This window comes from Oncorhynchus keta, chromosome 27 (assembly GCF_023373465.1).
Source record: "Oncorhynchus keta strain PuntledgeMale-10-30-2019 chromosome 27, Oket_V2, whole genome shotgun sequence".
NCBI classification, from domain to species: domain Eukaryota; kingdom Metazoa; phylum Chordata; class Actinopteri; order Salmoniformes; family Salmonidae; genus Oncorhynchus; species Oncorhynchus keta.
The window spans coordinates 16,142,290-16,168,816 of record NC_068447.1 but is presented as its reverse complement, the minus strand read 5'-3'; the positions used below and the strand labels follow the sequence as shown (position 1 = coordinate 16,168,816).

Genomic DNA, 26,527 nt, shown 5'->3' with positions numbered 1-26,527 from the left:
CATGTACATATTACCTCAATTACCTCGACTAACCCGTACCCCTGCACATTGACTCTGTATCGGTATCCATTGTATATAGCCTTGTTTTTGTTATTTCATTGTGTTGTGATTTTTTCCTCCAGTTTATTTAGAAAACATAATTTACTTACTTTTTTAAAACTCTGCATTGTTGGTTAAGGGCTCGTAAGTAAGCATGTCACGGTAAGGTCTACACCTGTTTTTTGGAGCGCATGTGACAAATAAAATGTGATGTGATTTGTCTAGGTGTAATATAATAGTCAATGGAAGCCCTGTCGTTAATCCAGGAGTTCAGGAGGACGATCCCAGAGATGACTTTACTCTGTGACTGATCTCAGTTGCTTCTGGCAACCTGCATTGGCAATAGAAACAGAATAAAAAACAGATACCTGTTTAATTGAAAAGAGTGACCATATGAAAAGAGTGACCATATGAAAAGAGTGACCATGTGAAAAGAGTGACCATGTGAAAAGAGCTACCATGTGAAAAGAGCTACCATATGAAAAGAGCTACCATATTACTGTATCCGTGGCAGTCCTTTTACAGAGGGTTGTTTCTGATAGTTAATTAATGAGCTTTATTTTCCCTCTCCCTCCATTTATTTTCTCTTCTCCCTCTCCCTCGTTCCTCCTGTTCAGGTGTCCTGTCTCCACTCACAGACTGTGACAGGTGTGCTCTGTGCCAGGAGGTAAAGCAGCAGTGTATGTGTGTGTTTGTCCAATGCCTGGAGGTGCCAACGCAGAGCAGAAACAGTACCCAGCTGGAGAGGGTGTCCCCTGTCACACACACTGATTACACCTGACACCTGCAAGGCTATGGATCTGCAGTTCTCCATGTTTTGGTGAAACACACGCACATGCACACACACACACGCACACACACACCAGCCTGGTTTGGCTTGGGCGGATGGATTATTAGGTGACATTGCTATACATGAGTCTGTACATTCTGCCTGTGTGTGTGTGTGTGTGTGTGTGTGTGTGTGTGTGTGTGTGTGTGTGTGTGTGTGTGTGTGTGTGTGTGTGTGTGTGTGTGTGTGTGTGTGTGTGTGTGTGTGTGTGTGTGTGTGTGTGTGTGTGTGTGTGTGTGTGTGTGTGTGCATGCATGTGTGTTTGCGTGCACTTGTGACGGACAGGCGTTTGTGTGTGTGTGTGTTTGTGCGTATGTGTGTAAATGTGTGTTTCAGAAATCCCTGGCCCATATGCAGCTAAACTCCCAGCCACATCCTATATTAATGAAACTTTGAATGTTTGTAATGGCCCCGTCCTCTGCCATACTTAAAGGGAGGTATTTGGAGGTAACTCAAGGTCTTTCCCATAACATGTTGATCATATTAACTCTACCCCACAGGACGGAGGCTGAAATAGCTCCAAAACACTTTGTTTCCAGCAGAGGGTGTGTATTAATTACTGTATATAATAACCTGAGACACGTAAGTATGTTTGTCTTCTATGGATCACGTAGAGTACTGTCAAGTGTATACAGTATTTTATATATATATATTATATATTACTGGCACATCTGTCTGACCACTTGAATGTGGACATTTTCATTGAAAACTGACTATGCCAAATCACACTCAACTATAGACAGAAGACACTGTCCTTTTAATCACAGATAATGATTGTTTTCTATCAAATCAAATGTATTTATAAAGCCCTTTTTACATCAGCAGATGTCACAAAGTGCTATACAGAAACTCAGCCTAAAACCCCAAAGAGGAAGGAATGCAGATGTAGAAGCACATTGGCTAGGAAAAACTCCCTAGAAAGGGCTGGAACTTAGGGAGAAACGTAGAGAGGAACCAGGCTCTGAGGGGGGCAGTCCTGGCTGTGCCTGGTGGAGAATATAACCAGGCCAAGAAGACTGGGAATTTGGAAGAATACAAACGGTGGAGTTATTCCCTCTGCAAAGCAATCAAGCAGGCTAAATGTCGGTATAGGGACAAAGATGAGTCCCAGTTCAATGGCTCAGACAAGAGACCTATGTGGCAGGGTCTACAGACAATCAGGGATTATGAAAGGAAAACTAACCACGCCGCAGACACCGACGTCTTGCTTCCGAACAGGCTGAACACCTTCTTCGCTTGCTTTGAGAATAATACAGGGCCACCGACGCAGCCGCTATCAAGGACTGTGGGCTCTCCTTCTCCGTGGCCGACGTGAGTAAGACATTTAAGCGTGTTAACCCTCGCAAGGCTGCCGGCCCAGATGTTATCCCTAGCCGCGTCCTCAAAGCATGCGCAGACCAGCTGGCTGGTTTGTTTACAGATATATTCAATCTCTCCCTATCCCAGTCTATTGTCCCCACATGCTTCAAGATGGCCACCATTGTCCCTGTACCTAAGGAACCAAAGGCAATTGAACTAAATGATTATCGCCCCGTAATACTCACCTCTTTCAGAGACTAGTCAAGGATCATGTCACCTCCACCTATCCTGCCACACTAGACCCATTTCAATTTGCTTACCGCCCCAATAGATCTACAGACGATGCACTCGCCACCACACTGCACACTGCCCTATCCCATGTGGACAAGAGCAACTGGGTCCTGGACTTCTAGATGGGTAGCCCACAGGTGGTGAAGATAGGAAAACACCTCCTCTTCGCTGATCCTCAACACTGGGGCCCCACAAGGGTGCATGCTCAGCCCCCTCCTGTACTCCCTGTACAAGGGTGCATGCTCAGCCCCCTCCTGTACTCCCTGTTCACCCATGGGGTGGCAGGTAGCCTAGTGGTTAGAGCATTGGACTAGTAACCGGAAGGTTGCAAGATCGAATCCCCAAGCTGACAAGGTAGAAATCTGTCATTCTGCCCCTGAACAAGGCAGTTAACCCGCTGTTCCTAGGCCGTCATCGAAAATAAGAACTTGATTTTAAATGACTTGCCTAGTTAAAAAAAAGGTAAAATAAAAAAAATGTAAAGACTGCGTGGCCAAGCATACCTCCAAATCAATCATCACATTTGTAGACGACACAACAGTAGTAGGCTTGATTACCAACAATGATGAGACGGCCTACAGGGAGGAGGTGAGGACCCTGGGAGTGTGGTGCCAGGAAAAAAACCTCTCAGTCAATGTCAACACTAAGGAGATTATCGTGGATTTCAGGAAACCGCAGAGGGAGCTGAAGCCATGAGTGCACATTTCAGTGCCCAACAGGTGAGATTTCTCAGATGTCCAGGAGGAACAAGAGAACAACGAGAACAATGATTTAGAAGAGGAGGAGGTATCTGAAGAAGAAGATGGGGAAGAATACTACCCAGAGCACGATGCATCATCTTCAGATGTAGAAGAAAGACAAACATTTTTGTCAAAGAACAGCAAAATAACATTGTCCTTGTCACCATATGACAACCAGGGAAGGATGGCAGCACAAAATGTCATAAGGACGACCCCAGGAACCACAAGACATGCAGTCAACATGTCATAAGGATGAACCCAGGGCCCACAAGACATGCAGTCAAAATGTCATAAGGATGACCCCAGGGCCCACAAGACATGCAGTCAAAATGTCATAAGGACGACCCCAGGGCCCACAAGACATGCAGTCAACATGTCATAAGGATGACCCCAGGGCCCACAAGACATGCAGTCAAAATGTCATAAGGATGACCCCAGGGCCCACAAGACATGCAGTCAAAATGTCATAAGGACGACCCCAGGGCCCACAAGACATGCAGTCAACATGTCATAAGGATGACCCCAGGGCCCACAAGACATGCAGTCAACATGTCATAAGGATGACCCCAGGGCCCACAAGACATGCAGTCAACATGTCATAAGGATGACCCCAGGGCCCACAAGACATGCAGTCAACATGTCATAAGGATGACCCCAGGGCCCACAAGACATGCAGTCAACATGTCATAAGGATGACCCCAGGGCCCACAAGACATGCACTCAACATGTCATAAGGATGACCCCAGGGCCCACAAGACATGCAGTCAAAATGTCATAAGGATGACCCCAGGGCCCACAAGACATGCAGTCAACATGTCATAAGGATGAACCCCAGGGCCCACAAGACATGCAGTCAAAATGTCAGAAGGATGAACCCCAGGGCCCACAAGACATGCAGTCAACATGTCATAAGGATGAACCCAGGGCCCACAAGACAGGCAGTCAACATGTCATAAGGATGACCCCAGGGCCCACAAGACATGCAGTCAAAATGTCATAAGGATGAACCCAGGGCCCACAAGACATGCAGTCAAAATGTCATAAGGATGACCCCAGGGCCCACAAGACATGCAGTCAAAATGTCATAAGGATGACCCCAGGGCCCACAAGACATGCAGTTGCCCAGAACATCGCCTAAACATTCTACATGTTCATCACACCAGACATCGAAAAAATTATCCTGGAGATGACAAATTTGGAGGGTTTCCGTAAATATGGAGACAACTGGAAAAGGGTGGATGAGATTGACCTGCATGCCTACATAGGGCTGCTAATCTTAGCGGGTGTGTATAGGTCCAGAGGCGAGGCTACATGTAGTCTCTGGGATGCAGAGAGTGAAAGGGTGATTTTCCATGCCACGATACCACTGAAAGTCTTTCACACGTTCTCAAGAATGTTAAGATTTGATAAACGTGAGTTAAGAAATATAAGATGTGTGATAAACAAACTGGCGCCGATAAGAGAGGTCTGAGAGAAGTGGGTGGAGCATCTGAGCAACTGGTTCCATTCAGAGGTCAATCTTTATTTTCATATCTGTAATGTAAGTGATTTCCACTGTTAAAGTCATTATGTACTGATGTAATATCATTGATTTATGTGATTGTTTTCTGTGACACTGATACTAATTACTGATAGTAATCTCTTTTGTCAAAAGGTCGCTGTCCTTTCCGGCAGTATATGCCCAGCAAGCCAGCAAAGTATGGCATCAAGATATGGGTGGCCTGTGACGCACAATCCAGCTATGCTTGGAAGATGCCAGTCTACACAGGGAAGCCGACCAGTGGAGGCCCGGAGAAGAACCAGGGGATGCGGGTTGTGTTTGATGTGACAGATGGACTGAGGGGGCACAATGTCACATGTGACAATTTCTTCAATTCTTATGAACTCAGCCAGCAGCTCCTGAAGAGGAAGATCACCATGGTTGGCACAGTTAGAAAGAACAAGCCTGAGCTCTCCCCTGCACTCCTCGCAACAAGGGGGAGAGAGGCCTTCTCATCAAAGTTTGCCTTCACCCCCACCACCACTCTAGTTTCTTACCTCCCAAAGAGAAACAAGAATGTGGTCCTCCTAAGCACACTGCACAAAACTGCAGAGATCAGTGATCGTGAGGACAGGAAGCAAGCCATCATCCTGGACTACAACCACAACAAAGGAGGTGTGGACAACCTGGAAAAGGGGATTGGAACTTACAGCTGCAGGAGGATGACTGACCGCTGGCCCCTGGTCCTCTTCCCTAACATCATTGATGTGTCCTCATACAATGCCTTTGTGATATGGAACAAGATCAACCCGACCTGGACGCCTGATAAGCAGAACAAGAGGAGGGTGATCCTGGAGCAGCTGGGAAAGGCACTTGTAACCCCACACATTCAAAGAAGGGAGCGCCTCCCCCGCACAGCAGCCTCTGCAGTGCTTGTGAAAACTGTTAAGGGGGCTGAATCTTGTCCTGATCCACTTGAGGCTGCAGCTGGGGCAGGTAAGAGGAGGTGATGCAAATTCTGCCCCACAAAGAAGGACTGTAAAACAAATACTATGTGCTGTGAGAAAGAACATCTGCAAACTCCATGCACACACACTTGCATACTGTCCTACATGTGTTAATTAGAGTTGATTGATTTATGTTCTTAAAACTTCTTATGGGCAGTATGCAGGTGTGTGTGCATGGACTTTGCAGCACATAGTATTTGTTTTACAGTCCCTGTAGCGTCCCACCTGGCCAACATTCAGTGAAATTGCAGAGAGCAAAACTCAAAAACTACAGAATTATAAATATTTAACTTCCATAAAATCACAAGTGTAATACATCAAAATAAAGCTTAACTTCTTGTTAATCCAGCCGCTGTGTTAGATTTCAAAAAGGCTTTACGGCGAAAGCACACCATGCGATTATCTGAGGACAGCGCCCCACATACAAAAGCATGAAAACATATTTCAACCAGGCAGCTGCGCCACGAAAGTCAGAAATAGCGATATAATAAATGCCTTAACTTTGATGATCACTCCAAAAAGTCCCAGATACATCACAAATGGTCCTTTTGTTCGATAATGTACTTCTTTATATCCATAAAAACTCAGTTTAGCTGGCGTGCTTCAGTCAATAATCCACCCAGTTTCCCTCCATCAAAATGCATACAAAATGAATCCCAAACGTTACTAATAAACTTTTCCAAACAACGTTTATAATCAAACCTCAGGTACCCTAATACGTAAATACACAATACATTTTAAGACGGAGAATCGTTATTGTCTTTACTGGAGAAAAATACCAAAGAACTCGCTCTCTTCCATGCGCTTGGAAACACACACGGGAGCCACCTAGAAAAACTAAATTTTCCTTTATGACGTAATTTGTAATCAAGTTATGATTAATTATGTGTATGTGTAATTCTGTGTGATTAGTTAGGTATTTAGTAAATAAATAATTAAACCCAATTTTGCATTGCTGATTCAACTTGTTAGCCAGGGTTTGTGAAGATAACCAAGAATTTACAACTTTCAGTTGAGACTGAATTAAGATGACGATTAATATTGACGGCTATTGATGTAAAATATTACTCTGTCTTTAAGAGTTTATTCGGAAGATAACAGATCTATAAATATTATTTCGTGGTCCCCCGACTCTCTAGTTAATTACATTTACATGATTGGCTCAATCAGGTGATATTAATTAGGGAGAAATTATTTTATAGAATAGCACTTAATCCGGCATAGCCAAAGACACGACAGCACCTATGCAGTACCTTTAGCAATAATAATTAACCTCTACTTTAGTAAAGTAAACAATTATGACAGGTGTGTTGTAATAAAACAAGTGGTGTCCACTGATTAGATGCAGTCTTTCTGCATTGTGAAGAGGGACAGCCCAGATATTCACAAAGTTTGTGATGAATGACAGTGTCACGTTCTGACCTTAGTTCCGTTATTATATCTTTGTTGTAGTATGGTCAGGGCGTGAGTTGGGTGGGCAGTCTATGTTTGTTTTTCTATGTTGGTTTTTGAGTTTGGCCTAGTATGGTTCTCAATCAGAGGCAGCTGTCAATTGTTGTCCCTGATTGAGAATCATACTTAGGTAGCCTGGGTTTCACTTTTGGGTTGTGGGTGTTTGTTTTCCGTGTGAGTGTTTGGTCCACACAGTACTGTTTTCGGTTTTCTATATTCACGTCATTGTTTGTTGTTTTGTTCGAGTGTTCTATTGTCTTTATTAAAAAACATTATGGGAACTTACCACGCTGCGCTTTGGTCCTCCGATCCTTTATACGAAAACCGTTACAGACAGGTTGTTTCTTCAGCCATTTGAATGCTTTTCTTGTTTTTGTGAAAATGTTGCCTGCTGAATGCTAGGCTTAATGCTATGCTAGCTATCAATACTCTTACACAAATGCTTGTGTAGCTATGGTTGAAAAGCATTTTTTGAAAATCTGAGATGATAGTGTTGTTAACAAAAGGCTAAGCTTGTGAGCCAATATATTTATTTCCTTTCATTTGCGATTTTCATGAATAGTTAACGTTGCGTTATGGTAATGAGCTTGAGGCTATAATTACGCTCCCGGATACGGGATTGTTCGTCGCAACAGGTTAAACACGTGTATGTGACCAATACATTTAATTTGATTTTGATTTGATTTGACTTAATTTCACACAGGACACCAGATAAGACAGGAGCACACAGACTATTGCAGCATAGATACTGGAGACGAGACTGAGACAGGGGTGGGTCTGGTCGGGAGGCACTTTGGCCCGTCCGATGATATTCCCGGACAGGGCCAACCAGGCAGGATATAACCTCGCCCACTTTGCCAAAGCACAGCCCCCACACCACTAGAGGGATATCAACAGACCACCAAGTTACTACCCTGAGACAAGGCTGACTGTAAGCCCACAAAGATCTCCTCCACCACACGAGCCAGGGGGGGGCGCAAAACCGGACAGGAAGATCACGTCTGTGACTCAACCCACTCATGTGACGCACCGATCCTAGGAACGGCATGGAAGAGCCCTAGTAAGCCAGTGACTCAGCCCCCGTAATAGGGTCAGAGACAGAAAACACCAGTGGAGAAAGGGGAGCCGGCCAGGCAGAGACAGCAAGGGCAGTTCGTTGGTCCAGTGCCTTGCCGTTCACCTTTGCACTGCTGGGCAGACTACACTCAATCATAGGACCTACTGAAGAGATGAGTCTTCAGTAAATAATTAAAGGTCGAGACCGAGTCTGCGTCTCTCACATGGATAGGCAGACCTTTCCATAAAAATGGAGCTCTATAGGAGAAAGCCCTGCCTCCAGCTGTTTGCTTAGAAATTCTAGAGACAATAAGGAGGCCTGCGTCTTGTGACCGTAGCATACATGTAGTTATGTATGGCAGGACCAAATCGGGAGATGGGTAGGAGCAAGCCCATGTAATGCTTTGTAGGGTAGCTTTAAAACCTTGAAATCAGCCCTAGTCTTAACAGGAGGCTAACACTGGATTAATATGATCAAATGTTTTGGTTCTATTCAAGATTCTTGCAGCCATGTTTGGCACTAACTGAAGTTCATTTAGTGTTTTATCCAGGTAGCCAGAGAGGGGAGCATTGCAGTAGTCTAATCTAGAAGTGAAAAAAGCTGGTTTAGCTTTTCTGCATCATTTTTGGACCAAACATTTGCGAAGATGGAGAAAAGCTATCCTTGAAATATTCTTGATATGTTCGTGAAAAGAGGGATCAGGGTCCAAAGTAACGCCAAGGTCCTTCACAGTATTTATTTGAGATGACTGTACAACCATCAAGATTAATTGTCAAATTGTATATTTACTGGTTGTGAAGCTCTATCTGCAATGAATTACAGTCTACCAGGGAATTACCTGCAAAAGTCGACCATTTGCACTCTGTTACTTTTATCACCTTGCCCACTGCCAATATAACAGAACATGATGAATTATGATCAGTGATGTTTATTTGAATACAGCTTTGATAAATGCCTACTTCCCTCACTAAACATTAAAAATATAAACAGGAAAGCCGCGAAACAGCTGAGCCATTCTCTTTTTCACCCACTTTCATAGTTCCACTTATAAAAACCTGGAGAGGGATATGGATGCCAAACTTGGTACGATTTGAGGACCTCCCCTCTCCATCGCTCCCTCCTTCCTCTCTCTCCTCTCTCCTTCCTCTCTCTCCCCCTCTCTCTCTCTCTCCTTCTCTCTCCTTCTCTCTCCTTCCTCTCTCTCTCCCTCCCTCTCCTCTCTCTCTCTCCGTATCTCTCCCTCTTCATCGCTCTCTCCCTCTCTCTCTCTCTCTCTCTCTCTCTCTCTCTCCTTCTCTCTCCTTCTCTCTCCCTCCCTCTCCTCTCTCTCTCTCCTTCTCTCTCCCTCTCTGTCTCTCTCTCTCTCTCTCTCTCTCCTTCCTCTCTCTCTCCCTCTCTCTCTCTCTCTCTCTCCTTCTCTCTCTCTCCTCTCTGTCTCTCTCTCTCTCCTTCTCTCTCTCTCTCCCTCTCTGTCTCTCTCTCTCTCCTTCTCTCTCTCTCTCTCTCTCTCTCTCTCTCTCTCTCTCTCTCTCTCTCTCTCTCTCTCTCTCTCTCTCCTTCTCTCTCTCTCTCTCCTTCCTCTCTCTCCCCCTCTCCTCTCTCTCTCCTTCTCTTTCCTTCCCTCTCCCTCTCTCTCTCACCCTCTCTGTCTCTCTCTCTCTCCTTCTCTCTCCTTCTCTCTGCCTCTCTCTCTCTCCCTCTCTGTCTCTCTCTCTCTCTCTCCTTCTCTCTCCTTCCTCTCTCTCTCCCGCCGTCTCTCTCTCCCTCTCCCTCTCTCTCTCTCTCTGGAACCCAGCTCAGTGATTTATTTCATGCAGGAAAAAGACGTTGTGGGCTCATAAATCAAAAACACTTTCTATAAAGAGAGAAATGAAACCCTGCTGCATATGGGACTTTTTAGCTCTACATTCTTACATGTTTTACCCATTTGACATGAGATTAAAGAAAAATAGAATTTTTTCACCTCAAGTCTCAATCAATGAAACGAATGCGAACCCCAAATATGTTGCCTATTTCAGACCATAACCCCATGGCAGGTCATGTACAGATCTTATCACGGCAGATATACTTTTTGAGGTCCTCCGAGCTTGTTATTTCCCACAGGAGGAAAGCTGTGTCCACCAGGTTTGGACTCAAAGCAAATCTCTTCCTTAAATCACAGAGCGGGACTTGATCGCTAGACTAATCCTCTGGTTTCCTGAGAGATGGAGAGAAAACCAGCCGCATCGCAAATCCTAAAGTTCATATCGGACGAGAGACAGGTCAATGGACCAATCACAAATCCAATTCCATTTTTAAAAAATCTTTCCACAGATAAATGTTCAGCAGCAAGTTAAATAAAGGTTAAATAAAAAATGTATGTCTAAAAATCCACAGGATGGATGAAACCCTGATACAGTTTCAGCTGGGTTCAGCGTCACTACATTCTGATCTGAAAAAGGTCTGTTTTGCATTTTTTCTCTGAATGGTTGATTTAGGTTTGGTAAGTTGATGCTAGATCTGTGCTTGTATCTCTCCAGCAGTGTGTGATTATTGTGGGACACTAGCTAGGGACATTGAAACATGACCTAGCCATGGGGGAGATGATTGCTGTAGAGGGTCTGATAGTTTAACACAAAGTTACAGCAGTAGGGATTATGGTTATCAGTACAGGCCTTAGCGCACAATCACTCATGCTATTAGTCACACTCTCTAGCCCCGTTTATACCTGGTGCTAACATGGGTCCTTTGTCCTCATCTGGTCTACATTCTGATTGAGCCCACGTTTCCAGAAGTGTTAGACATGGTCTTAAAATATGTCTATTATCCGTCCACTGTGTCTGCATTGTGACCAGATATCCTGGTCCCAAATAATTTCACAGCTATTCTTACAAAATAATGTTTGTTTATTTATTGTAAGACACATATTGACGTAGTCACTCAATGGTGCCACCTGTCAATGACTTTAGAGGGCGAAATACTAATATGATTTAAATGGTTTCTCTGGCCATATCTTTCTACACTTGTAAGATATCTAGACACAATGCATCTGACTACCTCGAGAGGTGGGATGTGTGATCTGATCACAATCTGATCACAATGTGTCTTTTGATTGTCTACACCAGTTTAAAAGTGTGGGCACAATCAGAATGTGGTCAGGATCAGGACAAAGGACGCATGTTAGAACCAGGCATAAATGTCTGGAATGTTGTCTGGCTCTTTACGTGTCAAAAAGATACATGTCAAGTAACATTATTTGACACATTAAATAAGCTTGTTGACCAATCAGGACATGAATATGACTGGATGTCACATAATAATTTAACACATTCATTAAAAAAATTATGTCACACACAAACACACGCAGCTGTAGACGTAGGTAAACCATCATGTCCCTGCTCACGCCCATGCCAGATGAGGACTAGTGTGTGTGTGTGTGTGTGTGTGTGTGTGTGTGTGTGTGTGTGTGTGTGTGTGTGTGTGTGTGTGTGTGTGTGTGTGTGTGTGTGTGTGTGTGTGTGTGTGTGTGTGTGTGTGTGTGTGTGTGTGTGTGTGTGTGATTTGTGTTCCGTTATAGCCCTCGGTGCTCGAGGGATTGACCATATGTTACAGTGGTGCAGCATCCAGAACTAAGAGATACAACCATATCATCCCCCTGTCTCCCTCTCCTCTCTCCCCCACTCCTATTCCCTTAACCCCTCCCTCCATCCCCCTGCCTCCCTGTCCTCCCTCCATCCCCCTGTCTCCCTGTCCTCTCTCCCCCACTCCTATTCCCTTAACCCCTCCCTCCATCCCCCTGTCTCCCTGTCCTCCCTCCATCCCCCTGTTTCCCTGTCCTCTCTCCCCACTCCTATTCCCTTAACCCCTCCCTCCATCCCCCTGTCCTCCCTCCATCCCCCTGTCTCCCTGTCCTCTCTCCCCCCACTCCTATTCCCTTAACCCCTCCCTCCATCCCCCTGTCCTCCCTCCATCCCCCTGTCTCCCTGTCCTCTCTCCCCCACTCCTATTCCCTTAACCCCTCCCTCCATCCCCCTGTCCTCCCTCCCTCCCCCTGTCTCCCTGTCCTCTCTCCCCCACTCCTATTCCCTTCACCCCTCCCTCCATCCCCCTGTCTCCCTCTCCTCTCTCCCCACTCCTATTACCTTAACCCCTCCCTCCATCCCCCTGTCTCCCTCTCCTCTCTCCCCCACTCCTATTCCCTTAACCCCTCCCTACATCCCCCTGTCTCCCTCTCCTCTCTCCCCCACTCCTATTCCCTTTACCCCTCCCTACATCCCCATGTCTCCCTCTCCTCTCTCCCCCCACTCCTATTACCTTAACCCCTCCCTCCATCCCTCCATCCCCTGTCTCCCTGTTCTCCCTCCACCCCCTGTCTCCCTCTCCTCTCTCCCCCCACTCCTATTCCCTTTACCCCTCCCTCCATCCCCTGTCTCCCTTTCCTCTCTCCATCCCCCTGTCTCCCTGTCCTCCCTCCACCCCCCTGTCTCCCTCTCCTCTCTCCCCCACTCCTATTCCCTTTACCCCTCCCTCCATCCCCCTGTCTCCCTCTCCTCTCTCCCCCACTCCTATTCCCTTTACCCCTCCCTCCATCCCCCTGTCTCCCTGTCCTCTCTCCATCCCCCTGTCTCCCTGTCCTCTCTCACCCACTCCTATTCCCTTTACCCCTCCCTCCACCCCCCTGTCTCCCTCTCCTCTCTCCCCCACTCCTATTCCCTTTACCCCTCCCTCCATCCCCCTGTCTCCCTGTCCTCTCTCCATCCCCCTGTCTCCCTGTCCTCTCTCACCCACTCCTATTCCCTTTACCCCTCCCTCCATCCCCCTGTCTCCCTGTTCTCCCTCCACCCCTGTCTCCCTCTCCTCTCTCCCCACTCCTATTCCCTTTACCCCTCCCTCCACCCCCTGTCTCCCTCTCCTCTCTCCCCCCACTCCTATTCCCTTTACCCCTCCCTCCATCCCCCTGTCTCCCTGTCCTCTCTCCATCCCCCTGTCTCCCTGTCCTCTCTCCCCCACTCCTATTCCCTTAACACCTCCCTCCATCCCCCTGTCCTCCCTCCATCCCCCTGTCTCCCTGTCCTCTCTCCCCCACTCCTATTCCCTTAACCCCTCCCTAAATCCCCTGTCTCCCTCTCCTCTCTCCCCCACTCCTATTACCTTAACCCCTCCCTCCATCCCCCTGTCTCCCTCTCCTCTCTCCCCCCCACTCCTATTCCCTTAACCCCTCCCTACATCCCCCTGTCTCCCTCTCCTCTCTCCCCCACTCCTATTCCCTTTACCCCTCCCTACATCCCCCTGTCTCCCTCTCCTCTCTCCCCCCACTCCTATTACCTTAACCCCTCCCTCCATCCCTCCATCCCCCTGTCTCCCTGTTCTCCCTCCACCCCCCTGTCTCCCTCTCCTCTCTCCCCACTCCTATTCCCTTTACCCCTCCCTCCATCCCCCTGTCTCCCTTTCCTCTCTCCATCCCCCTGTCTCCCTGTCCTCCCTCCACCCCCCTGTCTCCCTCTCCTCTCTCCCCACTCCTATTCCCTTTACCCCTCCCTCCACCCCCTGTCTCCCTCTCCTCTCTCCCCCACTCCTATTCCCTTTACCCCTCCCTCCATCCCCCTGTCTCCCTGTCCTCTCTCCATCCCCCTGTCTCCCTGTCCTCTCTCACCCACTCCTATTCCCTTTACCCCTCCCTCCACCCCCTGTCTCCCTCTCCTCTCTCCCCACTCCTATTCCCTTTACCCCTCCCTCCATCCCCTGTCTCCCTGTCCTCTCTCCATCCCCCTGTCTCCCTGTCCTCTCTCACCCACTCCTATTCCCTTTACCCCTCCCTCCATCCCCCTGTCTCCCTGTTCTCCCTCCACCCCCCTGTCTCCCTCTCCTCTCTCCCCCACTCCTATTCCCTTTACCCCTCCCTCCATCCCCCTGTCTCCCTTTCCTCTCTCCATCCCCCTGTCTCCCTGTCCTCCCTCCACCCCCCTGTCTCCCTCTCCTCTCTCCCCCACTCCTATTCCCTTTACCCCTCCCTCCACCCCCCTGTCTCCCTCTCCTCTCTCCCCCACTCCTATTCCCTTTACCCCTCCCTCCATCCCCCTGTCTCCCTGTCCTCTCTCCATCCCCCTGTCTCCCTGTCCTCTCTCACCCACTCCTATTCCCTTTACCCCTCCCTCCATCCCCCTGTCTCCCTTTCCTCCCTCCATCCCCCTGTCTCCCTGTCCTCCCTCCACCCCCCTGTCTCCCTTTCCTCCCTCCATCCCCCTGTCTCCCTGTCCTCCCTCCATCCCCCTGTCTCCCTCTCCTCCCTCCATCCCCCTGTCTCCCTCTCCTCCCTACATCCCCCTGTCTCCCTGTCCTCTCTCCCCCACTCCTATTCCCTTAACCCCTCCCTCCATCCCCCTGTCCTCCCTCCATCCCCCTGTCTCCCTGTCCTCTCTCCCCCACTCCTATTCCCTTAACCCCTCCCTCCATCCCCCTGTCCTCCCTCCATCCCCCTGTCTCCCTGTCCTCTCTCCCCACTCCTATTCCCTTAACCCCTCCCTCCATCCCCCTGTCTCCCTCTCCTCTCTCCCCCACTCCTATTACCTTCACCCCTCCCTCCATCCCCCTGTCTCCCTCTCCTCTCTCCCCCACTCCTATTCCCTTAACCCCTCCCTACATCCCCCTGTCTCCCTCTCCTCTCTCCCCCACTCCTATTCCCTTTACCCCTCCCTACATCCCCCTGTCTCCCTCTCCTCTCTCCCCCACTCCTATTACCTTAACCCCTCCCTCCATCCCTCCATCCCCCTGTCTCCGTGTCCTCCCTCCATCCCCCTGTCTCCCTGTCCTCTCTCCATCCCCCTGTCTCCCTGTCCTCCCTCCATCCCCCTGTCTCCCTCTCCTCTCTCCATCCCCCTGTCTCCCTGTTCTCCCTCCACCCCCCTGTCTCCCTCTCCTCTCTCCCCCACTCCTATTCCCTTTACCCCTCCCTACATCCCCCTGTCTCCCTGTCCTCTCTCCATCCCCCTGTCTCCCTGTCCTCCCTACATCCCCCTGTCTCCCTCTCCTCTCTCCATCCCCCTGTCTCCCTGTCCTCCCTCCATCCCCCTGTCTCCCTGTCCTCTCTCCCCCACTCCTATTCCCTTTACCCCTCCCTACATCCCCCTGTCTCCCTTTCCTCTCTCCATCCCCCTGTCTCCCTGTCCTCCCTCCACCCCCCTGTCTCCCTGTCCTCTCTCCCCCACTCCTATTCCCTTTACCCCTCCCTACATCCCCCTGTCTCCCTATCCTCTCTCCATCCCCTGTCTCCCTGTCCTCTCTCCATCCCCTGTATCCCTGTCCTCCCTCCATCCCCCTGTCTCCCTCTCCTCTCTCCATCCCCCTGTCTCCCTGTTCTCCCTCCACCCCCTGTCTCCCTCTGCTCTCTCCCCCACTCCTATTCCCTTTTCCCCTCCCTACATCCCCCTGTCTCCCTGTCCTCTCTCCATCCCCCTGTCTCCCTGTCCTCCCTACATCCCCCTGTCTCCCTCTCCTCTCTCCATCCCCCTGTCTCCCTGTCCTCCCTCCATCCCCCTGTCTCCCTGTCCTCTCTCCCCCACTCCTATTCCCTTTACCCCTCCCTACATCCCCCTGTCTCCCTTTCCTCTCTCCATCCCCCTGTCTCCCTGTCCTCCCTCCACCCCCCTGTCTCCCTCTCCTCTCTCCCCACTCCTATTCCCTTAACCCCTCCCTCCATCCCCCTGTCTCCCTGTCCTCCCTCCATCCCCCTGTCTCCCTGTCCTCTCTCCCCCACTCCTATTCCCTTTACCCCTCCCTACATCCCCCTGTCTCCCTGTCCTCTCTCCCCCACTCCTATTCCCTTAACCCCTCCCTCTATCCTCCTGTCCCCCCTGTCCTCTCTCCCACACACCTATTCCCTTAAACCCTCCCTCCATTCCCCTGTCTCCCTGTCCTCCCTCCATCCCCCTGTCTCCCTGTCCTCTCTCCATCCCCATGTCTCCCTGTCCTCTCTCCCCACTCCTATTACCTTTACCCCTCCCTCCATCCCCCTGTCTACCTGTCCTCTCTCCATCCCCCTGTCTCCCTCTCCTCTCTCCCCCACTCCTATTACCTTTACCCCTCCCTCCATCCCCCTGTCTCCCTGTCCTCTCTCCATCCCCCTGTCTCCCTGTCCTCTCTCCCCCACTCCTATTACCTTTACCCCTCCCTCCATCCCCCTGTCTCCCTGTCCTCTCTCCATCCCCCTGTCTCCCTCTCCTCTCTCCCCCACTCCTATTCCCTTTACCCCTCCCTCCATCCCCCTGTCTCCCTGTCCTCTCTCCATCCCCCTGTCTCCCTCTCCTCTCTCCCCCACTCCTATTCCCTTTACCCCTCCCTCCATCCCCCTGTCTCCCTGTCCTCTCTCCAGCCCCCGGTCTCCCTCTCCTCTCTCCCCACTCCTATTACCTTTACCCCTCCCTCCATCCCCTGTCTCCCTGTCCTCTCTCCATCCCCCTGTCTCCCTGTCCTCTCTCCCCCACTCCTATTCCCTTTACCCCTCCCTCCATCCCCCTGTCTCCCTGTCCTCTCTCCATCCCCCGGTCTCCCTCTCCTCTCTCCCCCACTCCTATTACCTTTACCCCTCCCTCCATCCCCCTGTCTCCCCTCTCATTGTCATCTGTCCCTGTCTTGCCCCTCTCTCTTGCTCATCCACTTCTATCACCCATCTGCTGTGTACTGTAGGACTGGTGAAGAGGAATGCCAATGTCTGGACTCTCCAGACCACAGTTTAGGGAAGTATGGTCTGACTGAAGATGAGTAGAACCAGCTGCACCTTATACAGAGTGAATATCCAGATACCATTTATATACACAAGTCCAACGAATGCACATCCACATGCACACAGACATTAATGAGCTACATGTGAGTGTACACACACACACTGATACACACACACACACACACTGATACACACACACACACACACACACACACACACACACACACACACACACACACACACACACACACACACACACACACACACACACACACACACACACACACACACACACACACACACACATGATGCAAATAGTTGATTATAGACATGGACAAGGCCCAAAAATGCTGTACATTACTTTCAAAATTCCTTTCTGTAACCGTTCAGACTGTGAAAAGGAAAAAAGTATTTCTGGGTCGACAGGGAGTTATTTATACTGGTCTAAAGTGTGTCTGCAGACGTGCACTGGACTGTTGCTGTGACGGGTGATTGGTTTTACTGGTCTGTCTCCTTACTCTCTGTGGGAGCAGGGGGTGGGATGTGTGGGGGAGTGGTGTGTGTGGGGGGTGGGATGTGTGGGGGAGTGGTGTGTGTTGGGGGTGGGGAAGGGGGAGGGGGTGGTAGAGGGGTGGGGTGTGTGGGGGAGTGGTGTGTGGGAGGGGTGGGGGAGGGGGGAGAGGGGTGGTAGAGGGGTGGGATGTGTGGGGGAGTGGTGTGTGTGGGGGGGGGGGGAGGGGGAGGGGGTGGTAGAGGGGTGGGGTGTGTGGGGGGTGGTGTGTGTGGGGGGTGGGGAGGGGGAGAGGGGTGGTAGAGGGGTGGGGTGTGTGGGGGGGAGTGGTGTGTGGGAGGGGTGGGGGAGGGGGAGAGGGGTGGTAGATGGGTGGGATGTGTGGGGGGAGTGGTGTGTGGGGGGTGGGGGGGGGGGAGGGGGTGGTAGAGGGGTGGGGTGTGTGGGGGAGTGGTGTGTGTGGGGGTGGGGAGGGGAGAGGGGTGGTAGAGGGGTGGGATGTGTGGGGGGAGTGGTGTGTGGGGGGTGGGGGGAGGGGAGGGGTGGTAGAGGGGTGGGATGTGTGGGGGAGTGGTGTGTGTGGGGGGTGGGGAGGGGTGGGGGAGGGGGATAGGGGTGGTAGAGGGTGGGATGTGTGGGGGGAGTGGTGTGTGGGGGGTTGGGGAGGGGAGAGGGGTGGTAGAGGGTGGGATGTGTGGGGGGAGTGGTGTGTGTGGGGGGTGGGGGAGGGGAGGGGGTGGTAGAGGGGTGGGATGTGTGGGGGGGAGAGGGGTGGTAGAGGGGTGGGATGTGTGGGGGAGTGGTGTGTGTGGGGGGTGGGGGAGGGGGAGAGGGGTGGTAGAGGGGGTGGGATGTGTGGGGGAGTGGTGTGTGTGGGGGGTGGGGGAGGGGAGAGGGGTGGTAGAGGGGTGGGATGTGTGGGGGGGAGTGGTGTGTGTGGGGGGTGGGGAGGGGTGGGGAGGGGAGAGGGGTGGTAGAGGGGTGTGATGTGTGGGGGGAGTGTTGTGTGTGTGGGGTGGGGAGGGGTGGGGGGGAGGGCGAGAGGGGTGGTAGAGGGGTGGGATGTGTGGGGGGGTGGTGTGTGTGGGGGAGGGGGAGAGGGAGAGGGGTGGTAGAGGGGTGGGATGTGTGGGGGGTGGTAGAGGGGTGGGGTGTGTGGGAGTGCATGGAAGAGGGGTGGCAGAGGGGTGGGATGTGGGGGGGAGAGGGGTGGTAGAGGGGTGGGATGTGTGTGGGGAGTGGTGTGTGTGGGGGTGGGGGAGGGGGAGAGGGGTGGTAGAGGGGTGGGATGTGTGGGGGGAGTGGTGTGTGGGGGGTGGGGAGGGGTGGGGGAGGGGGAGAGGGGTGGTAGAGGGGTGGGATGTGTGGGGGGAGTGGTGTGTGGGGGGTGGGGGAGGGGGAGAGGGGTGGTAGAGGGGTGGGATGTGTGGGGGGAGTTGTGTGTGGGGGTGGGGAGGGGTGGGGGGGGGCGAGAGGGGTGGTAGAGGGGTGGGATGTGTGGGGGGTGGTGTGTGTGGGGGAGGGGGAGAGGGAGAGGGGTGGTAGAGGGGTGGGATGTGTGGGGGGGGTGGTAGAGGGGTGGGGTGTGTGGGGGGAGAGGGGTGGGATGTGTGGGGGGAGTGGTGTGTGTGGGGGTGGGGGAGGGGAGAGGGGTGGTAGAGGGGTGGGATGTGTGGGGGGAGAGGGGTGGGATGTGTGGGGGGGAGTGGTGTGTGTGGGGGGTGGGGGAGGGGAGAGGGGTGGTAGAGGGGTGGGATGTGTGGGGGAGTGGTGTGTGTGGGGGTGGGGGAGGGGAGAGGGGTGGTAGAGGGTGGGATGTGTGGGGGGAGTGGTGTGTGGGGGGTGGGGAGGGGTGGGGGAGGGGGAGAGGGGTGGTAGAGGGGTGTGATGTGTGGGGGGGAGGGGTGGTAGAGGGGTGGGATGTGTGGGGGGTGGGGGAGAGGGGTGGGATGTGTGGGGGGGGAGAGGGTGGTAGAGGGGTGGGATGTGTGGGGGTGCATGGAAGAGGGGTGGTACAGGGGTGGGATGTGTGGGGGTGCATGGAAGAGGGGTGGCAGAGGGGTGGGACGTGTCGGGGGGAGGGGTGGTAGAGGGGTGGGGTGTGTGGGAGTGAGTGGGAGAGGGGTGGTAAAGGGGTGGTAAAGGGGTGGTAGAGGGGTGGTAAAAGGGGTGGTAGACGGGTGTGTGGGGGGACATTTGAATTAGTGAGTAGAAGTGGAGGAGTTTTCACAACAGAACAGTAGGGTATAACAGGCTCTCTTGAACATTATGTGTCTACATTTACTTATGTGCGGGCGTACCTACTCGTTACTTTAGCTTGTTTTCCTAGGCAGAGAGTGGACAGCGGCGTGCTAGCTTAGCTTCTTTGTTAGCGTCATTAGAATGTTTTCATAGGCAGACGGTGGACAGCGGCGTGCTAGCTTAGCTTCTTTGTTAGCGTCATTAGAATGTTTTCATAGGCAGACGGTGGACAGCGGCGTGCTAGCTTAGCTTCTTTGTTAGCGTCATTAGAATGTTTTCATAGGCAGACGGTGGACAGCGGCGTGCTAGCTTAGCTTCTTTGTTAGCCTCATTAGAATGTTTTCATAGGCAGACGGTGGACAGCGGCGTGCTAGCTTAGCTTCTTTGTTAGCCTCATTAGAATGTTTTCATAGGCTGACGGTGGACAGCGGCGTGCTAGCTTAGCTTCTTTGTTAGCCTCATTAGAATGTTTTCATAGGCAGACGGTGGACAGCGGCGTGCTAGCTTAGCTTCTTTGTTAGCTTCTTTGTTAGCGTCATTAGAATGTTTTCATAGGCAGACGGTGGACAGCGGCGTGCTAGCTTAGCTTCTTTGTTAGCTTCTTTGTTAGCGTCATTAGAATGTTTTCATAGGCAGAGGGTGGACAGTGGAAGCCAGAAGTGATTAGTTACCACAGAAAAATGATGAACTGAAGGCTGAGCTGGATATAGGCCCTCAGAGACAAGTATAACCAGAGGGGTAACACAACACACACAGACAAACACACACACACACAGACACACACACACACACAGACAAACACACACACACACAGACAAACACACACACACACAGACAAACACACACACACACAGACAAACGCACACACACACACACAGACAAACACACACACACACAGACAAACACACACACACACAGACAAACACACACACACACAGACAAACACACACACACACAGACAAACACACACACACACAGACAAACACACACACACACAGACAAACACACACACACACAGACAAACACACACACACACAGACAAACGCACACACACACAGACAAACACACACACACACAGACAAACACACACACACACAGACAAACACACACACACACAGACAAACACACACACACACACACAGACAAACACACACACACAGATCACAGAGTCAGAAAACTAGTGATATCAGAACTGAGAAAACATAGTATTTCCAAAAGGTGACAGCAACAAGAATGATGGGGAGAGGGAGTGAGAGAGATATGGACATAGATCAGAAAACTGAGAGAGAAGGGACTTAGAGAATGAGAAAATGTGAGAAAGAGAAACATAGTGAAAGGGCAACAGAGAGAAACAGAGAGAGAGGGAAAGGGAGAGAGAGAGAGGAAGAGGAATAGAGAAAGGGAGAGAGAGAGGGAAAGTGAGAGAGGGAAAGGTGGAGAGAGAGAGGGAAAGTGAGAGAGAGAAAGGGAGAGGGAGACAGGGTGAGGGAAGGAGAGAGAGAGAGGGTGAGAGAGGGAGAGATGGACAGAGGGAGAAGGAAATAGAGAGGGAGAGAGAGAGACAGAGGGAGATGGAAGGAGAGAGAGAGAGAACCGAATAGAAAACCAAAGAAAATGAACAACAATGACAAATGGTTTGATGAAGAATGCGAAAATCTAAGAAAGAAATTGAGAAACCTGTCCAACCAAAAACCTAGAGACCCGGAAAATCTGAGTCTACGCCTTCACTATGGTGAATCACTAAAACAATACAGAAATACACTACGGAAAAAGAAGGAACAGCACGTCAGAAATCAGCTCAATGTAATTGAAGAATCCATAGACTCTAACCACTTCTGGGAAATCACTAAACAACCAACAACACAAATAATTATCTATCCAAAATGGAGATGTATTGGCTCTATAACAAAGAACAAAGAGCAAAAACATATACATGATCAAATACAAATCTTAGAATCAACTATTAAAGACTACCAGAATGCACTGGATTCTCCCATGTGGTGTTGATGGTATTCTCAATGAAATGATCAAATATACAGACAACAAATTCCAATTGGCTATACTAAAACTCTTTAACATCATCCTTAGCTCTGGCATCTTCCCCAATATTTGGAACCAAGGACTGATCACCCCAAACCATAAAAGCGGAGACAAATTTGACCCCAATAACTACCGTGGGATATGCGTCAACAGCAACAGAAAATCCTCTGCATTATCATTAACAGCAGACTCATTCATTTCCTCAGTGAAAACAATGTACAGAGCAAATGTCAAATTGGCTTTTTACCAAATTACAGTACAACAGACCATGTATGCACCTTGCACACCCTAATTGACAAACAAACAAACCAAAACAAAGGCAATGTCTTCTCATGCTTTGTTGATGTCAAAACAGCCTTTGACTCAATTTGGCATGAGGATCTGCTATACAAATTGATGGAAAATGTTGTTGGGTTAAACATACAACATTATAAAACCCATGAAAACAAACAACAAGTGTGAGGTTAAAATTGGAGAAAAAAAAACACATTTCTTCACACAGGGTCGTGGGGTGAGACAGGGATGTAGCTTAAGCCCCACCCTCTTCAACATATATATCAATGAATTGACGCGGGGACTAGAAAAGTCTGCAGCACCAGGCCTCACCCTACTGGAATCTAAAGTCAAATGTCTGCTGTTTGCTGATGATGTTGTGCTTCTGTTCCAAACCAAAGAGGACCTACAGCAGCACCTAGATCTTCTGTACAGATTCTTTCAGACCTGGTCCCTGACAGTAAGTCTCAGTAAGACCAGAATAATGGTGTTCCAAAAAAGGTCCAGTTGCCAGGACCACAAATACAAATTCCACCAACACACCGATGCCCGAGAGCCCACAAAAAACTATACATACCTCAGCCTAAACATCAGCGGCACAGGTAACTTCCACAAAGCTGTGAACGAGATCAGAGACAAGGTAAGAAGGGCCTTTGACTGTACATAATGCTATTTGGCCCGAAACAGAGAGTACACAGTGGCAGAATACCTGACTACTGTGACTGACCAAACTTAAGGAAAGCTTTGACTATGTACAGACTCAGTGAGCATACAGGCTATGTGCACACTGCCCACAAAATGCGGTGGAAACTAAGCTGCACTTCCTAACCTCCGGCCCAATGTATGACCATAAAAAAGACACATATTTCCCTCCGATTACACAGATCCACAAAGAATTCAAAAACAAACCCGATTTTGATAAACTCCCATATCTACTGGGTGAAATACCAGTATGCCATCACAGCAGCAAGATTTGTGACCTGCTGCCACAAGAAAATGTCAACCAGTGAAGAACAAACACCATTGTAAATACAACCATTGTAAATAATATTTATGCTTATTTATATGTACATTGTTACAACACTGTATATATGTATATATAGAGAGAGATATTGAAACAGAGGGATGGGGAAGGAGAGAGAGAGAGATATAGAAACAGAGGGATAGTGAAGGAGAGAGAGATATAGAAACAGAGGGATAGGGAAGGAGAGAGATAGATATATAGAAACAGAGGGATGGGGAAGGAGAGAGAGAGAGATATAGAAACAGAGGGATAGGGAAGGAGAGAGAGAGTGATATAGAAACAGAGGGATGGGGAAGGAGAGAGAGAGATATAGAAACAGAGGGATAGGGAATGAGAGAGAGAGTGATATAGAAACAGAGGGATAGGGAAGGAGAGAGAGAGAGATATAGAAACAGAGGGATAGGGAAGGAGAGAGAGAGACGTATGTTCCCCACACAAACCTGTTCTACTAAAACACTGAAGCCTCAGGACAAGAACAACCATGATTATTGTTGTTACTGATTGTCCAGTTGACAATCTAGATTATTATTATTTTATTGATGTTAATATTGTAAATGAATCATTTAATCTCCAAAGTGACAATATGTACATTGTTACTTCATGCCAATAAAGCAAATTGAATTGAGAGAGAGAGCAAGAGGGAGAGAGAGAGAACAAGAGGGAGAGAGAGAGAGAAAGAGAGAGATGATGTTGTGCCTCTGTCCCAAACCAAAGAGGACCTACAGCAGCACCTAGATATTCTGCACAGATTCTGCCAGACCTGGTCCCTAACAGTAAATCTCAGTAAGACCAAAATAATGCTGTTCCAAAAAAGGTCCAGTCGCCAGGACCACAAATACAAATTCCATCGAGACCCCGTTGCCCTAGAGCACACAACAAACTATACAAACCTTGGCCTAAACATTAGCGCCACAGGTAACTTCCACAAAGCTGTGAACGATCTGAGAGACAAGGCAAGAAGGGGATTCTATGCCATCAAAAGGAACATGAAATTCGACATACCAATTAGGATCTGGCTAAAAATAGTTGAATCAGTTATAGAGCCCATTGCCATTTATGGTTGAGAGGTCGGGGGCCGCTCACCAACCAATAATTCATAAAATGGGACAAACACCAAATTGAGACTCTGCATACAGAATTCTGCAAAAATATCCTCAGTGTACAACGTAGAAAACCAAATAATGCATGCAGAGCAGAATTAGGCCTATACCCGCTAATTATCAAAATCCCAAAAATAGCCGTTAAATTCTACCACATAAAAGGAAGCGATTCCCAAACCTACAGAGAGATGAACCTGGAGAAGTGTCCCCTGAGCAAGCTGTTCCTGGGGCTCTGTTTGGTGTATTTGTGTTTGTGAACAGAGCCCCAGGACAGCAATACAATTAGACCCAACAAAATCACGAGAAAACAAAAAGATAATTACTTGACACAATGGAAAGAGCATAGCCTTGCTATTGAGAAAGGTCGCCATAGGCATGTGCACACTGCCCACTAAATGAGGTGGAAATTGAGCTGCACTTCCTAGCCTCCTGCCAAATGTATGACCAGAGACACACATTTCCCTCAGATTACACAGACTCACAAAGAATTAGAAAACAAACCCATTTTTGATAAACTCCCATATCTACTGGGTGAAATACCACAGTGTGCCATCACAGTAGCAAAATGTGTGACTTGTTGCCACAAGAAAAGGTCAACCAGTGAAGAACAAACACCATTGTAAATACAACCCATATTTATGTTGATTCATTTTCCCTTTCGTCTTTATTATTTTGGAATTGTGAGTGCAATGTGTACTGTTAATTTCTATTGTTTATTTCACTTCTTCATTATGTACTTGCTTTGGCAGTGTGAACACATGTTTCCCATGCCAATAGAGCCCTTAAATAGAATTGAAATTGAATTGAAAGAGAGAGAGAGAGAGAGAGAGAGAGAGAGAGAGAGAGACAGAGAGAGAGAGAGAGAGAGAGAGAGAGAGAGAGAGAGAGAGAGAGAGAGAGAGAGAGAGAGAGAGAGAGAGAGAGAGAGAGAGAGAGAGAGAGAGAGAGAGAGAGAGAGAGAGAGAGAGAGAGAGAGAGAGAGAGAGAGAGAGAGAGACTGGCATAGAGATTGGCATCAGATTTATTCAATTCAATTTCAATTTAAGGTTTATTGGCATGGGTAACATATGTTTACATTGCCAAAGCAAGTTATATAGATAAACAATAGTGGAATAAACAATAGAACATGAACAGTAAACATATTTTTGTTTAATTGAACCTTCATTTAACCAGACAAGTTAGTTAAGAACAAATTAATATTTACAATGAAGGCCTACCCCAGCCAACGCTGGGCCGATTTTACGCCGCCCCTGGGACTCCCAAATACGGCCAGATGTGATACAGCCTGGATTCAAAACAGGGACTGTAGTGACACCTCTTGCACTGACCGCTGTGCCACTCGCGGGAATAAAGACATGTCAAATGTCATATTATGTCTATATACAGTGTTTTAATGATGTGGAAATAGTTCAAGTACAAAAATGAAAATAAATAAACATAAATATAGGTTGTATTTACAATGGTGCTTGTTCTTCACTGGTTGACATGTCACAAATGTCACAACATGTCACAAATATTGCTGATGTGATGGCACACTGTGGTATTTCACCCAATAGATAAAGGAGTTCATCAAAATTTGATTTTATTTCAAATTCTTTGTGGATCTGTGTAATCTGAGGGAAATATGTGTCTCTAATATGGTCATATATTTGGCAGGAGGTTAGGAAGTGGCAGGAGGTTATGAAGTGGCAGGAGGTCAGGAAGTGGCAGGAGGTCAGGAAGTGGCAGGAGGTTAGGAAGTGGCAGGAGGTTAGGAAGTGGCAGGAGGTCAGGAAGTGGCAGGAGGTTAGGAAGTGGCAGGAGGTTAGGAAGTGGCAGGAGGTTAGGAAGTGGCAGGAGGTTAGGAAGTGGCAGGAGGTTAGGAAGTGGCAGGAGGTTAGGAAGTGGCAGGAGGTTAGGAAGTGGCAGGAGGTTAGGAAGTGGCAGGAGGTTAGGAAGTGGCAGGAGGTCAGGAAGTGGCAGGAGGTTAGGAAGTGGCAGGAGGTTAGGAAGTGGCAGGAGGTTAGGAAGTGCAGCATGATTCGGTTAAGCTGCTTTTATTTGAATTAAATGTGTAGCGTCTAATGGATTTGATCACGTTGCCTAAACCTGATCACAACTGAATAATTACAATTATTTTATTGATAATATTACTCATAATTATGTGGAACTTGTTCCATAATTTTTATTATAGGCAAGGTTCTACATAATTATTCATAATTATTCATGTAAGCACAAGATGAGGCGGGGTGGCAGGGTAGCCTAGTGGTTAGAGCATTGGACTAGTAACCAAAAGGTTGCAAGATTGAATCCCCTAGCTGACAAGGTCCAGTTCTGTCATTCTGCCCCTGAACAAGGCAGTTAACCCACTGTTCCTAGGCTGTCATTGAAAGTAAGAATTTGTTCTTAACTGACATGCCTAGTTAAATAAAGGTAAAACAATGAGATGTTGCCATTTTCTACCTTA

The 26,527-nt window shown here is 49.1% G+C and overlaps 1 protein-coding gene across 1 annotated transcript; it reads left to right on the top strand.

Annotated features, from left to right (window-relative positions):
- The first annotated feature begins 4,629 nt into the window (after positions 1-4,629).
- On the top strand, positions 4,630-16,934 carry LOC127912627 (piggyBac transposable element-derived protein 4-like). Its single transcript, XM_052482648.1, has 4 exons — positions 4,630-4,711; positions 4,853-5,049; positions 5,143-5,447; positions 16,856-16,934. Exons 1-4 carry the CDS (start codon positions 4,630-4,632, stop codon positions 16,932-16,934), a joined length of 663 nt encoding a protein of 220 aa, XP_052338608.1.
- Positions 16,935-26,527: the final 9,593 nt, after the last annotated feature.

Coding starts and splice junctions, on each gene's coding strand:
- LOC127912627 (XM_052482648.1), top strand. CDS start 4,630: ATGTGTGATAAACAAACTGGCGCCGATAAGAGAGGTCTGAGAGAAGTG. Junction 4,712..4,852: donor GCAACTGGTTCCATTCAGAG/GTCAATCTTTAT, acceptor TTTTGTCAAAAG/GTCGCTGTCCTTTCCGGCAG. Junction 5,448..16,855: donor TTCCCTAACATCATTGATGT/GTCCTCATACAA, acceptor TGTGTACTGTAG/GACTGGTGAAGAGGAATGCC.